General features: G+C 37.3%; 1 protein-coding gene across 7 annotated transcripts in view; it reads left to right on the top strand.

Moving 5' to 3' along the window:
- Nucleotides 1-22034, top strand: part of LOC129577446 (BMP-binding endothelial regulator protein) — a 72943-nt gene that overhangs the window by 6910 nt on the left and 43999 nt on the right. For all 7 annotated transcript variants that reach the window (XM_055464467.1, XM_055464466.1, XM_055464469.1 and 4 more), the window contains exon 3: nt 14750-14929. In XM_055464467.1, the coding sequence (XP_055320442.1) occupies nt 14848-14929 (82 nt within the window). In that variant the 5' untranslated portion in view covers nt 14750-14847. The remainder of the gene's footprint in view (nt 1-14749; nt 14930-22034) is intronic.

Genomic DNA, 22034 nt, shown 5'->3' with positions numbered 1-22034 from the left:
CAAATGGTTTTTCTTCTTCTTTGTTTTTCCCATCATATCGTCCCTCAGATATATGTAGTTGGAAAAAGGATCGTAATGAACAAGCATGAAGGCTATATCATTTACAAACTATTTGATTCGGTTGGCTTAGTTGTTTTGTGTGTGTGTGTGTGTGTTTTTTTTTTGTTTCTCTTATTGACCCACTATCCGCCCATTCAAATGCCTTTGACATCATTGATGTTAAGCGAGCGCCTCACAGCTCATTGCTAGTGGACAAGGACATAAAATAGAATCGACAAATTGAAAAATAAAGCAACCGGAAAAAAATCATCAAGTAATAGTCATAAATAAATAGACTTAATAGCAGTAACAACAACTTCTTTTTCTCTTACATTCCGGAACTTTATTCCTGGGAGAGAGAGTGCCCATTGTACACGTTCGTTGAAATTATATTTGTTTGGTTTTTCGTGCGAGTGATGAAATGGAATGGATTCTCGGCATCCAAACTACAACATTCCAGATAATTTGTCGAGCGTACATAAAATAAAGTTCATAATTTCGCTGAAGATTCCGAGTTGAGTTCATGAGCTTCTGCTGCTGCTACTGCCGCTGCTGCTGATATTGCACGAGAGCATATGCCTATTTCGCAATGTTTTTTTCATTGGTTTCCATTTGCTCGCTCGTTCTCCCAATATTTTCGGAACTTTATTTTATATCCTCGGTCAAATGACAGCGATGACTAATTAGTCATATTCATCATGTTCTAAATCAGAATTCATAAACATTCGCATCAAAAAGAATCATGAAGAATTTTCAGACAACTTTTTTCCCCTTTCTTTCTCTTTCTCTCGCACTTTCACTCGTCACTCTCTTCCCAACCCGAAAACGATGAAGAAACGAGTAACAACAAAAAATACAACGGTGAAACATATTTTGAAAGCCGTGAACCTTATTGAAAATAACCATTTTCATTCGGCAGCCGATTAAGTGAGCCGAGAAAGAGAGCTTATGAAATGGCATTGAATATTACACAAATGTCAGTAGCAAGTGCGTGCGTGCGAGAGCGCCAGTCAGCCAGCCAGGCCACTCTCTCGCGCGCGCTCAAGCTCACTCGTTTCTTTTACATGATGCTCAATGTAAGTGAGAATTTATCGTTTTGTCACTTGCTGAACAGCCTACAAATTACTTTTCCTTTTCGTCTTCTTCATTTATATTTACACTCTTCCCCCCGCTCTCTCTCTCTACCGTTGTCGTTTTTTTTTTGGATCGTTTACATTATTAACGCGATCTGGCGATCTGAGTGACGGCGTTGATTCATCAAAGAATTTCCGAAATGGTTATTATTGGTCCGGCTTCTGAATGAAGCTGTAAAATATGTTTGTTATTTTTAGTTTATTGAAAATGAAGGAGTAAAGAGAGAGAAAAAAACACACGCACACAGCCGAATCAACGTGCGACAAAAACCATTTCAACAGCGATTCGGTGCGAGACGAGACGAGTCAAAGACAGCTGTTCGACGGATTCAAATTTAAAACGAAACTAGATATTCGCCCAAAATTGGGCTAGCGCGCCCGTGCATTAGTCAATTAGTAACAAGAAAAAAGCATTAAACCGTTTTCCCCTCTTTCGACACGGGAATCGAAACGAAATCAACGACAACGAATACGACTAGTCCTTTTGAGTTCTTGCGAAAAACAAACGAAACTCACATTGCTCACGATATTTTTTTGTATTTCTTTCAGCAAAAACGAAATTATCGATCAAAATCCATGTATATAAATTATTTGGATTATACTTTTCGTTTGTATAAATCGCGTGCATTGCACATCATGTGGGCAAAATTGTATACACAAGTTGAAATATTGTGTGTATGAATCACTCTTTCACTGAAATGGCGATCGAAGAACAGCGAAAAAAAAACATGTATGAGTCGAACGCGCTCTTTACTCGCTTATAGCTTCGGTTTCTAGAATAAAAGAGGAAATAATGAACAAAACGAAAAAAAAAATCAGAGACAAAATGGCAAAAAAATGGTAATACTGTTGCTTGTTTGTTTTTTTTTTTCTTTAGTAGTATTTCGGAAACAGAACTAAAACCATTTGTGATTTGTGTGTGTGGACAAAGCCAAATTGAATGCAGCCATTCATCGCAAAAGTCAGAATTTCGCTGGAAGTTCTGACTCATGTGGTTGATTGAAAAAGTTCCATATTGCTCGCCTGTGTGTGTGTGTGTGTGTGTGTGTCCATTTGTATGTAATTTTCCATTTTCGTAATTTGCAATGCATTTTCGAACCGTGAGCCAAACGAGGAAGAAACTTGTTCTTTTCTTTCGTTTCGCTCTCTTTCGCTCCTGCAACGTTTTTTTCCCTTCTCCTTCTCCTTCTTTGCTCTTGCTGTGTGTGTATATTTTTTCTTTCACTTCAACTTCATCAAGCTGCATTGTAACAATGCGAAACGCAATGTGAAAATTGACCGATTTTTCATGTGTGATTTGTAAGAAAGTAGATGGACGAGACAAGTTGTTGCAAGCAATAACCGTAAAATGCGGTGCGTGCTTGTGAATTGTGCACACCAATTTACATAATATAATCCATCGCGGCTAGCGAAGTTTATTCGCGACGGCTTGATACGTTTTCTTCTTGGTTTTCGTCTCTTCTTTTCTCTCTGCGCCTTTTGAATGTTGGAAAGACACAGAGAGAGAGAGAGAGAGAGAGAGAGAGATAGAGAGAGAGAGAGAGAGAGAGAGAGAGATTGTGTGTGTCCGCTATAGCGGCGGAAGCAAGACGGTTGACCATCGTTATAGCATGTACACAGTGTGTGACTGAATGCAGCAGGCACACGCGCGTAAACCAACTGACTGTAAAAGAATTGAATGTGTGCTGAGTTGTGTCGCACACGGGGCTCTCTGGCCCATAATAACACAACATTGGCTCGCACACTACGCACACAGTGTTTGTGGCGTTGTATTTTTTTTTATAGTAAATATTATGTGCACGGGGCCCATTGCGTTTCAATTGAGTCAATCGATCGGTTGGTTGTTGCTGCTTCTGCGGCTGCAAGTTCGTTCGAATTCAACTCTTCTTACGCAAAGTAAGTGCGCGCGCGCGCTCACGTTCAAGAGAGCTCTTTTTATTTTTCTCGTTTCTGCCGTTTGCTACTTTGCTAGTTGCCTTGCATTTTATGTGTACATGCATGCAATTCATATCGCAACTTTTTAATTTGCTACGTGCGCGCTGTGTTATTGCAGCCACTTTGCATGATTTTTTTTCTCCATTCAACCGTTGCTGTTGTCGTTGTTATTGTTGTTGCTGCTGGTTTGTTGTTGTTTTTTTAATTTCTTCTTTCTTTACTCTTGCATCGCGTGCGTTTTGGTTTGTTTTATTCAATGAACAATTTAATTTAAATATCATTATGGATATTATGCACACATTACACATGTTAACTAATGATGTTTTGTCTAATTGAATCTAAATTCGTTGATGTAATTGATATTGTTTTTTTTTCCTCTCTCTCCTTTTTTGCGGATCTTGTTCGGCATTCGTTCACATACACACACACACACACACGCCCCGTGCATGTGTATGGGCTTTTTTTTTCGTTGCCATTCTATATACATAATATTCTGATTACGATTAAGTTTATGTCCTGTTGTGGTATAATTAAAATCAATGCGAACATTGTTCAATTGCAATGGCACACGAAACGTGCTTCGATCACTTTATCCTTTATGCAACACATACACACACCATATTCCCAATGTTTGGGTTTGCTCCGGTTTTTGACACAACTGCTGCAGCAGCAGCAGCAGCCGAAGGGGAAAAAATGTAAACAAATTCAAATGACGGAATTAAATGCCACTTCATTGGTTTAATTGAAACGTTCTATATTTCATGCTTTTGTGTTTGAGAGTCAGAAATTTATGTAAATTATCACCTAAAGACCGATCATTATGAAATTGAAACAATAGCGCTTTCTCTATTTTATTTCCCTTCTCTATGTCCTCTGTTCCTCTTTCGTCCAAACCAACCACAAACAAATACACCATTAAATAAACGTCAATTACTCAATGATTTGGTTGGTGTGCTGGTGTGGAAACCGATATACATCTAGATTCGCGCTGAAGTTGTATGTTTCTCTATCACTTTCCGCATATATTATTCGATCGGACGCGCGGTTCTGACAAACGAAAATGTTCTATGCACACGAACAAGCATTTCCGGATGGCAATTTTTTATTTAATGACTTCGTGCAAAGGCCAATTTTTTTTTGCAGCACAGACTTGTGCTGTATTGGCTTATGCTTTTCATCACAAACTGAAATCTAAAAATGTTTAATGCATCGATCGTTACTTGATCAAAAAACAAGAACAAATCAAAAACAAAAAATACCCATTGTGAAAAAAAAATCGCAAACGATAAATTAAAAAAAAAAATCAATTAAAATGACTGTTTGAATTGAATTGGTGATTTCACGTTTGATTTTTCCAATTATTAATATCAGCACGTTAACGTGGGAGAGCATTCTTTTTCTCTCTCTCCCGCTTGTCTAATTAATCCCCAAACGCTCATTGCACACTGGTTGTGTGTTTGCTTGGGTTTGATTCATTCATTCATTCATTCATTCATTCATTTTGGGGCCCCGTGCATATTCGATTCGCCTGATTTGAATTTATCACTTCGAAAGTTGTATGTCTGAAAAGTGTTAATAATTCAATCAAGAGTCGAGTTTTGTTGAGCCGCCGTCGTCGTCGCCGTCGTTTTTGTTGTTGCTGTGTGCATAAAACGCACCTTACAGTTTAGCCGCCACTGGACACGTAGGCCGCTTAAGCATTTTGATCTCTTCGCTCTCCGCAATATGGTCCTCTGGATAGAAACACACACATATACAAATTGAATGATACAACCAGCCAAAATCTCTGATTAATCTCAACTAGGGCAATCAAATAAATTCTCATCTAGATGACTTTTTTCTCTCGTAATGCTCGTTCATTGTTACGGCTTACATGCGATTTTGAAAGCGCTTAGCTTACGGATTGCAGATCAAAATGCATTGTGATTCGGATGGGCGACAACCATTCGTGGTTGTTGGATGCTGAGAAAAAAAAATGTGACAAAAAAAACCTGACAACTTAGAAACAAAACGGCTTAGGATACATCGAAACGAAACTAAGCAAAATATTTATTAAATTGAAATGTTAGCAGCTCAAAGCCAAATGCTAACAGATTTATTCGTTTTCTACAAATATTTTGTGTGTGTGTGTGTGTGTGTGTTGTTTTGAATTTGTTTTTCTTTTTTTGTTGTTGTTGGGCTATGAGATTCCACCATGATCGCTGCTCCGTTCCATTCCAACCGATCTCATTGTACACGCACAATCAGCACATACACACGCATCGCATCAATATATAGTCAAGAGTATTGAAAGAGTACCCCGCTTGATTTTGGCAAAGAGCGCGCACCTAAGAGAAAATGTCTTCAAAAAATATGTTTGGAATGTCGAATTTTTAATTTTATTGCCGTGATTTAATATGCGTCAAACCATAAATTGGTGGAACAAGCTTTTTGTATTGAAACCTGTCTGCTTGTTTGCTTTTCTTGAATGCGCGCTCGCGCTAACGCTCACTAGAGTTTTAGCGAGCCGATCTATCTGAACGGTGTCTATCGCTTGTGGTCTCGGCCGTTCATTTGTTTTCTTTGCTTGCTCGAAAAATTCGCTGACGGATTTTGGTGTACAAAATCAAGGCATCAATCGTATGGGTGTGTGTGTGTGTGTGTGTGTGTGTGTGAGTAATTTGTCTTTTGGTTTACACAGAAATCCAAAGAACAAATTTGTGATGTGTATTTCTTTTCATCATCTCTCGGTGGACGAGATACGTTATACCGATCACATCGTTCCCAGTTCGGTCGCCCCATCAATATTTCATCAGTTTTGTTAATATGTTTGGCCTGTGAACATTATTAAAATTGGGTATCATTGATAACAGAAGAACATCAATTAAGACTCGATTTGATTTAGCTCGCTTGATCATTCCGTCGCCCGTTTTGTGTTCCCGCACACTTCGCTCATCCCATTTGATTCGTTCGTTTCACTTTTCAGTTTGACATTTTTCTCTTCTGACGTTCGACCAAAGCCAAAAAAAGCCGTAGCGAGAGGAATGAACGAATTGAAATTTTCTTTTGGTATATAAAGATATATTGCCCAGAGAATTGCTACATCAACTCGATCGCCACGTGTATGCACAGACAATGCCTCGATCGCATGTGGCGGTGAGTGTGCCCGTGTGTGTGTGTGTGTATGTGTTTTTGATCGGTTTCGAGCATATTTTACAGTGTGTGATGCGCGTGGGCATTAAATGATTTTTCGAGCCAACTTAACAGCTCACAATTTGAAAATCAAATAAATTTTTCTATTCAATTATTACGATTATTAATGTTGTCGCTGTGATTTAATAAATATTCGCGCGTTGCTGTGTGTCTCTCTTTCTTCTTCTTCTTCTTCTTTATCTTCTGATTTTTATTTCTTGCTTTCATTAGCTGGCTGCCTCTACTCAATGTGCAGCACAAACTAAACGAATGTGTCATTAGGGCTTTTTCGTTTGCTGTTGCTATTGTCGTCATATAGGCTGCGTTTCATTGGCTTTGGTTTGATCCTTCTGTTCATTTTTCTTTCTCTCTCTCTCTCTCTCTCTCTCTCTTGCTTGCTCGCTCGTCGTGTTTTGTTCAGTCATTCTTTTTTTTTGCGATCTTTGTGATTCGAAATTTTCGGCTCGTGCTCACAGCTAATTTGCATCCATTAATTTTGTTGGTAAATTCTGAAATTTACTGTAAATTACAACAAATCGCTCAATTTCAACATAAACGATGCGATTGTAAATTTTTCAGTCGCAGGCATAACGAACAAATGAATTCATCATTTTCAAGAGCAATTTGGAAATAAACATATTTCAACTGTGTTCGCTCGATTAATCGTGTTTGTGTTTTTTTTCTTTCGGTTCATGTAAACAGTCTCTGGCTGTTGGTTGCAATTGAATGTGATGACAAAATGAAATAGATTCATTTCAAAGAAGAACGGTTCGACGTGAGTGAATTTCAATTTTTTCAATGTGAAAAAAAAAACGAAACAAAACTGAATATGCAAATAAAATGTATGTACAAGCGAATGAATTAATAGTTGCGGGAAGTGGATTCAACATGAGTTGCAGCTTTAGTGGATGAAATTGTGTTTTGAGGCTAGTGAGAGAAAAAAAAAGAGTTGAACATTTCAATTAGACATATCGTGCAATTTCTTCTTCTTCTTTTGCGACGGAATGTTGTCGCAAATAAAAAATTCAAATTGAAATTTGAAATCTCGCCGAGAACGAGCACTTGCTCTGAATGATTATAAAGACTCCTCTAACTGACTAATTGATTTCTATGGCGATTCCGAAAGGTTCGCGCGAGATGAAATGACGAAACGGTGCCGTAATTTCGCAGTACAAACTGATACTGGCAATCAATTTCCTGATGTTCTGATCTTCTTTTCAACGACACACGCACACTTACACTCACGAAAAGACGTATTTTCTTGTCGTTTTTGTCGTCGGCCGGTCGGTCGGTCGAATAGAATTCCTCCTTTTTTCTACGTTGGTTGGATCGTTAAACGGGTCAAATTATGATATTTTATGGAAATGAATATGATTTACGTTGCATTCGGCGTTGCATTCCAAAACAACAAAGCGAATGAACTTATCAATAAACCAAATCAGAATCAATGCGAATGATTTATACGACCTCTAAGCTTGACCTGAAACGCATTCATATCTTTTGTTACATTGTTTGTTTGCTTGGTTTGGTTTGGTGTTTTTTATGATATACCGAGTATTTTGGCATTGTCGTATGTGTGTTACTTTGCTATGAAGCCATTTCATCCAATTTTTGTTTTTACTTTTTTTTTCGAATGAGACCCTACGGGGTCACCAGAAGCGCTGAAAATCACTGCCACACAAAATGCGCACACATTCTTACCGAGTTCGATCAGTCGATCGATTGCATACGAATGAATCACGCATAGAGTAACGAGTACTATATGTGGATGAGGCACTGAAAAATCACCGGCGCTCATATCATCATTACTCATTTTGCGTTTTAAAGCAATGCAATAGTCTATTGAATGAAATGGTATATTTGTGCTGAAATAAAAAAAAATACAATAAAAAATTAAAAAGCCTCAGTGTTTTACATTCACAATACACCGAACCCGCCCGAAAAAAAAATGTGTCAGTTTTTCGCATATCGTTTCGCTTGTATATTAAATAAATTAATTGCTTTGCTTTTTATTTTCTTTTTTCTTTTTTCGTTCCTCTTGTATCGTTTGCCATACATTAAATTCTCTCTTGCTTAGAGTGTTCTGTTCGGTCCTGTTCGAATCTGTTCTGTTCCAGCTATGTTCTCCGTCTATTTGTGAGTCAGTTCAGCGTGTCGTTTTCTTCTTCTTCTTCTTTCTCTCGCCAGCTTTGCTCGCATTTGCAAATGTTGTATTTTATGCATGAATTTCTTTTTTTCCTCTTTTCATTGCGTCATGTGTGTGTGTGTGTGTTATTGCCGCAACGGTTACACTATATGATTATCAATGGAATGCTGCGGAGATGTTTTTCTTTTTGTGCATCCGTTCCCTTGCTGCCTCAAACCTCCCCGGTGCAATCGCTCTCAATAAATTTTCCATTTTCGTGCAAATAGCCAAAGATGCAATTCGAGAGACTCCATACCGCATCGTGTAGCACAGAGTGGAAAGAGCAAGAGAAATAGTAGCGTGTGTGTGTGTGTGTGTGCTGGCCACATCTACATGCAATTAATATACGATGTGATACTGCGTGATTGCTGTGGCGCTTTTTCGTCTGTTTTCAAACAAAAACAGACGGTTGTCGTTACGATTTGTTTGCATCGTTGCTGTACTTTTTTTCCCCCTCTCATTCTCTCTCATTCATGTCTGTCTATCTTAGATTTTCTTTTCGTTTCTGTGTGCTGTTGCTGTGCTAGTCGTCGTTTAAATTCACTTCTCTCGGTGTTTTGTGCATTTTTATTGTGTATTTGGTTAAAGACCTATCGCTTATTCGCGCATTATATATCGTGGTTGGTCGTGTTGCTGTTCGTTCAGTTTGTTTACTTTGGTTTGAATTTTCTTTTTTTTTCTCGCTCAATCTTTCGCGCTGTCTTCTGTACCTTTGCTGTCTTTCTTCTTAGCCATTTGGTTGCCATGGATGCTGCCTGATCGCTGCGTTTTTCTTCTTATTTCTTCATCATCATTATCATTATTATTATTATTATTATTATTGTTATTATTCACTTAATTTTTTTTCCGTCATCGTTTGGCCGATGCGATGAGACGCTCACACAATAGGAAATGCAATTTTATTAAGCAAATCATCGGTTTCGATAACGATGATATGTGCCTTATTTCTTTCATTTTCCCTCGCTTCATTCTTATTAAATAAATATAAATATTTATGCAGCATTTATTACTGTTATTATGAGTGTGTATGCGTGTTTATGGTGAGAGTTTGAACTCTTTGGCATGTCGCGCTCAACGGTCCTTTTCCACTAGATGAATATTCAAATCTTGGCAAATTTGCCGAAATGTCTTCGGGTAGGGCGATTTCAATTGTAGATTTTATGTAGTTTAATGTAGTGTATTTACTTTTTTTATGCAGGAACAATTTTTTGAGTAATCGGCTATCAAAAAACCGCTCCAAAATGGGGATACTCAAATCTTGGTCAAAAAACGAATTTTCCATGAATCAAATGTTTTTTCGAATGGAGAATGGTTTCAAAAAATTGTAGATAAATTATAGAATTCAAATCAATTGTCCGTTTTCAAATATGTCTGCCCGTTCGTTCGATATCGGGACGAGTCATGAAAATTGGTCCAAAATCGGTAATACTCAAATCTTGGCCCCAAATCGAACTTTCCACAAACTAAATCTTTTTTCTATTGTTTCTAGGGTCCATAAAATTGTAGAAAAAATGTAGAATTCAAATCAGTCGTCCGATTCTTGATATTTTCAACAACTTTTTTGACAACAGCAGTGTTTTGTTTTTGTAGGGAGAAAAAATGCTCCAAAACTGGTCCAAACTGTTTTATTAATTGTAGTGACCTAAAAATAATTGTAGAAGCACCTACGGTTATTGTAGTGACCCAAAAATAATTGTAGAACCACTACAATAACCGAAGGTAGTTCTACAATTATTTTTGGGTCACTACAATTAAATTCCGACCACTACAATAACCGTAGGTGCTTCTACAATTATTTTTAGGTCACTACAATTAATAAAACAGTTTGGACCAGTTTTGGAGCATTTTTTCTCCCTACAAAAACAAAACACTGCTGTTGTCAAATAAGTTGTTGAAAATATCAAGAATCGGACGACTGATTTGAATTTTACAATTTATCTACAATTTTTTGAAACCATTCTCCATTCGAAAAAACATTTGATTCATGGAAAATTCGTTTTTTGACCAAGATTTGAGTATCCCCATTTTGGAGCGGGTTTTCGATAGCCGATTACTCAAAAAAATTATTCCTACATAAAAAAAGTAAATACACTACATTAAACTACATAAAATCTACAATTGAAATCGCCCTACCCGAAGACATTTCGGCAAATTTGCCAAGATTTGAATATTCATCTTTTCCACTATGCACCAAAACATGTACAAAAATCGAATTGCGCTGTGGATGAGCACAATTCATGCATATTTTCTTTCTCCTTCCCCTTATCGTGGCCCATTCTCTCATTTATGCCCAATCGTTTTTACCACAATGATACATTGTAATATGCTGGCGTGGTCACAAGTAATTTTTCCATTCTTTGATTTTTCTACCTCTTCCATTGTGGTGTTGCTTAAACGCTTAAACTGGCGCGCACTGCTTCGGTCGTGAAATTCTTTGATACTGTTTGAATCGCCGTTGCCACCTGTTACAATTCAATATACATATTCACAGGCCAATTGAAAGGCTTCACAAGACATTTATGGTGAATTAACTATAGTGGTATACCATTCGCTCTCTCTCTCTCTCTCTCTCTCTCTCTCTATCTTAGCTTCGTTTTCTTTGCTTCCATTCTCTGTTGTGTGACTCTTCAATGTTCTTCGTCAATGCAATTCAAGTCTATTTCTCTTTCATTTTTGCTTTCGCTATTTCTATCGCTCCTTTTCTTGCCCTTTACCCATCTCTCGATCGATGACCAAATCAACTCCTGAGAATAATTTCTTCGTTCAATTCAATGCATCTATCGATTGCTGTTCAACTACTTGTTCCTTCTTTTCGCTGTTGAATATTCTACATTTTTGCCAATTTGACTTTTTCGTCGTTGATGCGTTTTTTTCCTTCGTCAAAGCAATCGACATCGTGGAAAGTACGATCTGCATGACATGTAGCCGCAAACTGATTGAAATGGGAATGCATTTTGCGTTACATTTGAGAACGGATTGTGCAACGTATTGTACGATCATCCACAAATCAAATTGAATTATTCGATAATCACCTTGGCGCTGCAGAGATAGAGAAAGAGAGAAACCTGTGCACAGGTTTTCGCTCGTGCCCATTAATATTCCAGTTAATTTATTTTTATGCAAAATATGCGGCATTCGATCGTAGTGACTTCTTTTTCAGACATTCATCTTCTTTTTGTGTCACTATTCATTTTATCTCCTTCGCCAGTTTCTTCATTCAAAATAGAACCAGAAATAGACAAAAGGTAGAACGGGTAACGAAACCAAAAAGAAACCGCTGTCTACATTTGTTTCAAGTAGAATTCTTCGTTTCAGTTTTGTGTGTTTCTCTTTCGTTTCCCTCTTTCTCTCGTTTAAATCTATCAATCTGTGTTCATGTCCCTCACACAGAGGGTTTTTCCCATTCAATAATTAATTCATCTTTCCATGTGTATTATCTCTCTCCCTCTCTTTCGCTTATTTCTTATTTTTATATGCATAATTCCATAGAGTTATACACAAGAAACGCTGAAAAAAAAAATTCGTTTTAAAAATAGAACAAATTATTAAATGCCGTTGTCGATTTAAAAGTGGCTGCGATAATGATTTTCGATCATGTTAGTTTAACAAATGCTCGGGCGCACTGCTACCATCATCGTCGCAATCAAATCGAGAGTGTTGTCTTATTGTTCGTGGCGCTTGAAATGTGAGTTCCACAAACAACAACAACAATAACAACGACAACAACTAAAAAACCTAGACACACAAATCGAATTGAAATTGATGTGCGCGCCCGCGACCAAATCATTTTCGATATATGTGAGACATCACGAAATGCGAAAACATTTCTTGGAATTGGTTGTTTATTCGGCTATGATGAATTTCAACCAGAGAGTACTTATTTTCGACGTTCCATTATCGCTCGTACGAATTTCACACAAACACCTTGCTCGATTCATTCAGTTTTGTTGGCATTTTCGGAATTGCCTTTTCACATTTCTAAATAGCTATAAAATAATGCATGAAATCAAAAATACAATCTTGGTTTCTCCCGAACCATGATTCATCCGAGATGATTTCCACAGAAACGGAACTAAACAAATTGAAATAGTTTCTCAAAATAGATAAAAATAAACAATAAATTTCCATTGAATAGCCGAGTTTTCCCAATTTTCAAAATTATATTTTCACATGCAATGTCAATTGCATCCGATCCGAAAAACGCGTTTGTTGCTCATAGTTTTGTTTCGATTATTGCAAATTGCGAAATACGATCGGTCTCTCTCTCTCTCTCTCTATTGGAAGCTGCTAAATGGATTTGTGTGTTATTTAAGAGGAAAAAAATGGCAAATGAATGAATACAAAAAAAAACACTCATGTTATGTCGTTTTTTTTTCACTCTCTCAATGTTTTTGACACATTTTCCACATTATCTATTAACTTGTTGAATCTTGTGGCTGCTACAGTTGTTGTGCAATGACAGCAACATTCAATATGAAATGTGTAAACGTTTTCCTTCGCTTCAACTCAATCAACACGGTCTGCTACTTGTTTACACACTCTCTCGAACAAATGCGCTTTTCGCTTGGCTCTTGCTCTCGCTTTCTGCGCGTAGAAACAAATGCGCGTATTTGGATACGCGCCGTGGAAAAATAAATCACCGTCATCATGCCATATCATCATTTTTGAAGTGTGTGTATGTCATGCTTAGTGCCAGTGATACTGAGAAGCTCCATACACAGAGGCTCGAACAAAAAATCACAAATGCACCGTGCAAGTCCGCGTGCACTCGAAAATAAACAAACAAACGAACGAATGCACGAAACAAAAAGATATTATTTAATTGTGACGACGATAAAAATCGTTAACACATCGAAAAGAAAAACAAATGATACATACCACAAGAGTGCAATATGCGAATACACAAATCGAAATCGCAAATCGACAAGTAAAAATTCAGAAGCTACACGGCGTGCATTGAGAAAGATCGATGAGAAAAACGAAGGAACAGCACACATATGTTTATACATATACAAAAAAAACAACAACAGAACGAAAAACACACACACAGAGAGAGAGAGAGAGAGAGAAAACCACGCACACCGCATGCATACAGAACACGAAAATAAACTACTTTATTCAATGCTGACACATTAGTGTCAATTATTATTAATTTTCCTCTCTTATAAACAGTCGAGTGCAAAAAAAGGCTCACGAAATTGAATCAACAACAGTTCTGCCACAACGTCACTGTTTAATAATCAATAAATGCTTTACAATCATTATATTTCAATTTTTTTTCCCAATCGATTGTTGTTGTCACCTTTTTGATTTCGCATGTGTGTGCTGTGTATGTCGTTCGGGAGTCTTTTTGTTCTGTTGCGCTGCTACTGGTGCTACTTGTGCCTGTGCATTGCATAATAATCTTTCCATATAAGTCATAAATGTGCACACATTGGTCACCATATAATCCACAAGTGTTTGCGTTTTGGTGCTCTTGTGCTGTCACTCTCGCATTATGTGTGTTGTGTGCATGATTCAATCTACAGATCAGCGCATGTTAAAAGGGAATAAATGTCATAGTTATGTGATTTCATCGATAGTTACATTCAATTATCCAATATCTGGTCACAGGTGCACAACATCATCAGCACATTGATGTTGTTGGTTTTGAATGTCAATTTCGTGTATATGTTGTCCTATCGCAAATCGATTATCGTCTTGCCTATCGACAGTCGACACTCCCGACTCTCTGTTGATTTGACTATATATCGGCAACGGTGCAAATTGAATGAACGATGAACTGAATCTATTGACATTTTCGATATACAATTTTATTGGCTCACCTGTTGAACGGCATTTCGTCTAATAACTTCATTTCTCCATTAACTCATTTATGAAAATTTGTGTATTTTATTCTTGTCTTAATCGCTTTTTTCCCCGTTTCAAATTTTATGGGCGATTAGAATCGTGGCGTGATGCCGCTTTTATTTTCGATTTTTGTTTCACTGTTGTTGTTGGTCTTTCTTCCATGTTTATCTTGTTATTGGCCGAAACGAAGAGACTGTCACACACATAAATATATAGGATCTCGGTAATCATTTTCGTTTCTATGAAAAATTAAATGAAACTTGAAAGACTGCCGCGCATACATTACGATATCGCATGCGATCATCAGTCAAATGATGCTTTTTAGCAGCCGAAAATGAAATACAACACACACACACACACTCTCTCTCTCTCCCACCTGCCATTTTAATGAACTTAAGCTGATCAACACCAAAAATCTTTTCTTATCTCATTTCAGCAATCATCAAATCGTCGTGTTTGTTTCTTTCATTTGTTGCATTTGTGCGAAATTGCCACCACCAAATACACCAAAAACTCCTAGCAAATCTAACAAAAATGGAAGCCGGAATCAGAATATTACTTGGAATTCTCTTCATAACAACGACTATCGACTCAGCTTTAACCCACGAAAGTATAAGTAAGTACAAACGATATTCGATCCAGTTTGCAGCGGAAACGCCGCATTCATTTTAGACACCAGAGTTTTGAGCCCATTCAAAAGTGTTCACATGTGAACAGTCAATGCAAGTGGTGATCACATGATGACCATAATTTTGAATAGCATAGGTTGTGTGTACTTTAAAATTGGTTATGTCTCTCACTTATCAAACTGATCTGGCCAAAATACAGAATCGGATACGATTTTGATTAACATGGACGCGCGCGTGGCCATTCTTGACAAGTTCAACATGTAAATGAGCTTAGATATTAATTCTGTTATCGAAATCGTTACGAAACGAATTGGATACATACAAGCAAAGAAGGCAGCATGAGCAGCAAGCGACAAAGGCAATGTGGAATAAAAATACACATACTGATGCAAACTGAGTGCGCGCATATCGAAATCGAATGGAGGGAAACACACGCAGACACTTGGTGACAAATCGGCATATTTATGCTGTTGTCAAAAGTTTAAATGCACAAACCATATTTATGGTTTGACGAAAAATTATGGATTCGTTTGAAATGTTTCCGCGAGTGGTTGATTCCATTCTCTTATATATATATATATATATATATACATATTCAGCTCTGGTTTTTTTGCTGTTGGTCGTGTTCTTTCGAGGCGCATTCATCTGCACACGCATGCAAATAAGCCAATTGAAAACGGTTTGTTTATTCATTGGTGCATGGTTGTTGTTGTTTCGGTTGTTTTTTTTTAGTATGTTGTCTTGTTGCTAGAATGCATGGTGGTCCACGTCAGTTACTGCTAGGCTATTAAATTCACACAACTCGACCATTAAGTTGCATTGTGATTTTCGTGCTTCGGACACGATTACCGCCGCGCTCTCGTGTTTCGACCATCGATGCTTGCAACAAACACCGAACATGCACACTTAACTCATTCATAAATTTGGCAGTAGGAGAAATTTAATCACCGCCACATTTCAGCATCAAATTCAATTTTGTATCTCATAATTGAATTTATACGAAAGAAAAACAAGAGAAAAAAAAAATTCAACGCAAATAATGCACCATGTCAGTAGAAATTGGTATGAATTGAAAGTTACACGATTTTTAATCCATTTGATGATGGAACACACGAGTAAGCAGCACTCTAACACCATGTTCGATTTCATTCATGTAAGTGAAAACCATTTAGAAAATCTATTGAAATTTCCATAGAATTAATGCAAATCAAATTTATCGTCGAGAGCGAGAGAGAAAGAGCGAGAGTAGCATCCCCGCGCGCTCATCAGTCACCCTTTTTATTTCCACATCGAGGCAAGAGCAACAACAGCAACACCGAAAAAAATGAGCATACGCATTTATTCATATCGCATTATTATCGCTATTTTGTTTATCTAGCTGTTATCATAATTTTTCAATGAATGTTCACTGCTCTGTATATCGTCCCCGACAACACACCAACCAAAGAGCATGCCGACGAATGAGCGACCGAAAAAAAAGTGCTCGTTCAAATAACGCATTTAAACTGAAAAAAAAATGAATGAAGCCCGAAAAAAACAAAACAAAAAAAAAACACGCAACCGAATTGATTGTGAATAAAGACAAAGAGCGCGGGCGCGCGTACAGCAAGCAGTGTAATAAAGCGTTGTTAATGCCAAACAACAAACAGGAACTCTAGAAAAATCTATACGATTCATACAATAAATGCATATTATGTCGTTTAAATAAATGGGAATGTGTTGTAGAGCATTTGATGTTTGTCATTAGTTGTTTTTTAGTGGTATCTTCTTCTCTTGTTCCTTGTTTTATTTCAAATTTCGATTTCTGCTGCTGCTGCTGATTTTGCTGCTATGGTCTGAACAATTTCATTACTTTCCATCCATTTGCCATTCGTATTTATATATTTTCATTTTATTTGATCCGATTTTGGTGTTTTAGCTATTGTTACAGTTGTTGTTGGTCCAAAAAAAAAAATCCTCCCCTCAGCAACGGCATTCCACCACCGCGAACTGTTTCTATGCACGCTCCGCATGCGATTTATTCTCTATATAAATGCACATACTATTCGCATTTTCCTCGTTCGATCTTCACTCAATCTCTTCTCTCGTTGCTTCATTTCATCAACCACATGCTTCATATTTTTTTTGGCAAAACCGAAAGCAATGAGCAACACTTAACAAAATACCCGATGACAACATTTTTATGTGTCCACATCCAATTCAATTACGATGTATGTGTTTGTGTGTATCTTTCCAATTGTTCCACATGCGACTGAAGCAACATTACCATACATAAAATAAGTGGATTTCATAGTCATCATTTGCTGAGCGCATTTTTTTGTCATCTTCCAGATGAAATTTGAATACATATTTACATATTTTTCGTTGTCATTCTCTTTTCTTGGCTTAGTGAACCAGGAGAAGCACCGAACACTTGAATGAATGAATGAAGCAGTTCATTGAAAAAAAAATTTCGTTGCGAATGAAAGAAACAACAACAACAAAAAACGCGATGGTGAACATGAGGAGACAGTGTTTTACGTCCTGAATGTGACATTCCTCTCGAATGAATCGTCCTGTTTTCTTTTTTATTACATTTTATTTACCCAGCAAACGGTTTTCATTGTCATTTTCATTTACATTATGGCTCTTGGTGTATGTGTACGAAAAGAGTGTGTATTCGATGGTCGTTGTTCATAAAACAGTTTCGGTAAAACTTTATGCCAGCCAAGACGATCGTTAAAATGCCACCACTAAACGCTTATATACACAACACAATGCTCGGTCGAAGCCAGTTTTTTCTTTGGTTTATGGAAAATATCATTCAAATAAATGAAATGATAGACCATTATCGCAAGCTCACAAAAAATCTTTCTTTGAAAATGTTCGCTTTTTTTCTGAACATACACAGAGTAATACAGAGACAGAGAGAACGAGTATTTCGAAGACGGAAGCAATTTGCTGAAATTTTCATGTCGAAACATGAGGAAGTGGCATTTGATGTAAACACATCCAAATGTTTTGAGATGAAGCCAACGAAGAAGAAGAGGAAAAAGTTGCTAAGCGCCATCCACCCACCGGCTGGGAAAACCGAAATGAAAATAGATTTATCACTGGAATATAAACAACTGAGCACATAAAATACACGTAGAATGAGAAACCAACCTTGAATGCAAAAAAAAAAGTAGAGAAGAGAAGAGAATAGCACAAAGTCTTAGATTCCTTGTTGAAATAGCGAAACAAAATGAAATAAACACAGATCGAGGCAGAGAGAAAAAGAAAAGAGAAAAAAAAACGAAACTTAAACAAATAATCAAGTAGATAAATGCCATAGCGAAAGGAAAACGACCGACAAGAAAAAATAATCATAAAAATATGAAGCGAGATTCGGCAAGAGCAATCGACTTAACATACACCAAACTGTGGCAACGTGTGTGTGTTTTTGTGTTTACTTTTTACCTGTTCGAGACAGGATGATGTATTCATTTGGTTTGAATGTCGAGCGCAGGAGAGACTTGTCGGGCGAGCAAGGGACACACAGACTGAATGAGTGTGTCGAATGTGTGCACAAATGCCGAATGACAGACAAAGAGCACCGATGCTGAACGATCGAAACGAGCACACATACAAATTTCACATGTTGTCATAAAAGTGACACAAGCGAGAGCAATTGAAGCGCCAGCCTGCAAAATGTTTATCCACATGTAGTTTTCCCATCTTAATGCGGATGTATGTGTCTGGGCTGTACTCTGGCATTATTGAAAATGGTGAACAAGCAAAAACGACAAAACAACAATCCTCTCGCTTCATAAACAATCGGTGTGGCTTGAGATTTCGGTAGATTGTTTGAATAAGCGAAAAAGAAGATGATAAGAAAAAAAACCGTCTGTTTTTATGGCTATGCTTCTGCGGCTGCTGCATCTGAAACAAACACTTGACTTACCGTTAGCGTGTAAATATTTATGGAAAAATAAAATTCTGACATACAAGCACAACACTCAATGGAACATTTATTTTCACGTGCACTTTTGAGGCGAATGCATCTGCATCCGTGTAAATGCGGTCATCCTCTCGACAATCAATTCAATCCAATCATAACATAGACAAATGTTGCTGACACGCTGTTTATCGTCAAATAAACAATAAAAAATAATCAACCCAATTCATTGCTGACCGATGAGTCACTCAATCAAATGGCCGGAGCATAAGCGCCACCAAGAAAATGCCATTCGATGCAGGTGGAGGTACAAAAAAAAAACAGAAAAATGTGAATTGGTTCCTGTGAATTTTTCCTCGGTATTTTTTTTTTTTGTTTTATCCCGACAAACTCATTAAAAATATGTTTTAGACGAAACCGAAACGAAGGAGAGAGACTGAGGAAAAAAGTATCAGAGAAAAATTCCCACGTCGTCGTCGAAATGTTGTTTGATGAAGGAACAACAACGAAATATTGGGTTATTGTGCGAGTTTGCTCATGCTGAGAGCCGGACTCTTTGCATGTGTACCGAAAAAAATATGGAAGAATGATGAGATATAAAAAAAAGTGCCTTCTCATTGAACAAACAAAAGGATGTGTCACCACGATAAATGAGAAACACGGAGAAGAAAGAATAAAATTTCGGAAACGAAGAAAACAGCAAAACTCGATTCCGATTTTACACAAAAACACATACACACACAAAAAAATCCCGTTCAGTGTCAGGATGCAATGCTATGCGGTGTGTTGCTGCTTGTGTTTCGCCGTATTAATTCATTCGAAAATTCTTAACATAAACATGCAGAGAAAATGCAACGAACGCATAGAGAAGGAGGAAAAATATCTCACATCGCCAAAATGTGCGCACATTGAATGCACACACCGTGTGTGCAGTTGGCGCGCACCAACTGCACAACGAAAATCGAGACATCAAGCAAAATTCCGAAGAAAGAACTTAATTCTTTTGCTTGTGCTTATTTATTATATAGTTGCTGTTGTTGTTGTTGTTGTTTTTTTTTTCTCTTCTTTTCTTCACTCTCATCTACTTCCCAATAGAGTGTGGTGTGTATGTGTGTATAAATACAGCACATTTTTCGCTCAATTCAAACCGTTTTGCAACATTATTTGAATTCCTGGTCTACCTTTTCTTAGCAACAATGAAACGTTTTCATCGCAACAAATGGCAATTGCTGCACAGGCAAGCACAGCACAGAGCAGACACACACAAAACGATCTTAAAGAGTTGAGAAACTATAAAAATGTGGATGCTTTACGGCAATGGAATGAAAATTAATAGAAATAAAAATATAATCTAAAGAAATGCAATGGTGGTGACAATAACATAACCAACCGTTGCACATTCCGCAAGAGTGTAATGGATACGGGAATGCGTAGACAAAATAAATGTTTTCGCATTACCCATTATTGCGCACAGTAGTGTGTTTTTTTGTTGTTGTGTTGTTCCTCTCTTCTCTGCACTCGAATATAATATTGTTTTTGTTGTTCATAGAAATGAGCATGTGTGTGTGTGTGCCATCTCTCTTCTACATCACTTTCGTTTCGCACAATCCCACCAATGAAATGATGATGCTCATGCGCTCTCTCGCGACCACGGTCGAACGATGCACGATCGGAAAACAAAAATCATTCGTGGAATTTTCACATTTCTTCTTTTGATTTGCAAATGAAGTTTGAAATCCGTTTTCGACCAATTGTTTGCTTGTTGAACACAATTTATTTTATGTACGAGAGAGAGAGAAAGCACAGAGTGCTCTGCGAACGATTTTCGAATATAAAACAAATGCCACACTCTACCAATAATTATAATTTTACTGAAATTAAGCGGAACGCAGTATTTTCTACAGAAAAACACACGATTAAAGACGAGAAAAAAAACAACACTCTCAATAGAAATTGCTCAAAAAACACACAGAAAATAACAACAAAACAGCTCTTTGGCCGTAATTGATGGTCGGCGGAGGGAAGGGCGATTTTTTTGAGCTTATTTTTCTGTGGATGTTTCTTCTTTTATTGCAATTGTTAATGTGTTGATCGTGCCAATTGGAAAAATAAAAGACCACATCGAATAGAATTGCTGGTTTGATTTGGCGCAGAAATAGTTGTGCTAATACACAGCACATTGCATACAACACGTCGTCATCATCACCATCATCATGGTGATCAGCAGCAGCAGCAGCAATAAATACAAACACACACACACACCGAGTACATCAATGAATGCAATTGAAATAATTGAAAGCCTGAAACAATTAAACTTATTTATTTATACGAAATTACCAGCAAACAAGCAAGTGAAGTTGAAAAAAATCGTAATTTTCTCGTAATAATTTTTCAAGTTGTGGCATCTAAATATAGCGACCCTTATTTTCAAGAAAAACCTATCATTTTGTCGATTGAAGAGAAAGAAGGAAAAATGGACTCACATACACACACATGCGGACTTTATCCAGTGAAACAACCCATTGGATAGTGGTTATATTCCGTGCGTAAACAACTGTAACGATACTTATAGTTATTTGTGATGAAAATTGCATATTTGATCGCATAAAATATCATTTTGACCATATCAAATCAATGGAAATAAGAAAACCCTAACATATACCCAAAAATAATGCAATACGAACCGTTTATCTGAAGTAGTCAGTACAAAAGCAAGCGAAAGACAAAAAAAAACTGTTTGCAGTCAAAGAATGCGGATCTACCATAAATATGAGGAGTGAAAAGAAGTGAAAAAAAGCGTATCAATAAATTTTGGTATGTGGTGTGTGTGTGAGTACATTGTGTGTATTTGAGAAATAGCGCCGTATTATCGCACCGAATTGAAGTAAATGTTCGCGATGCTATTTCAAGTACGTAAAAAATGCGTGTGGCTTGTGAGCGCCAATCCACTTAATTAAGGTCGGTGATTTTTGTTTATGGATTTCAACTTGAAATTCCGATTAATTTCAAGACGATTCTCTCGCAAATCCGTTTTCAGCAGACGGACACACACACACACACACACACACACGCATGTTTGCTTCGGAACGGGTACATATGTCTGGTTATAATCGAAAATTCACAATGAGAAGAGAGAGAGAGAGAGAGAGAGAGAGAGAGAGAGAGAGAGAGAGAGA

This window comes from Sitodiplosis mosellana, unplaced genomic scaffold (genome assembly GCF_009176505.1).
Source record: "Sitodiplosis mosellana isolate CC-2019 unplaced genomic scaffold, AAFC_SMos_1.0 Smas_scaffold_6197, whole genome shotgun sequence".
NCBI classification, from domain to species: domain Eukaryota; kingdom Metazoa; phylum Arthropoda; class Insecta; order Diptera; family Cecidomyiidae; genus Sitodiplosis; species Sitodiplosis mosellana.
The sequence above is the reverse complement of the archived record's forward strand: the minus strand, read 5'-3'. Positions and strand labels throughout refer to the sequence as shown.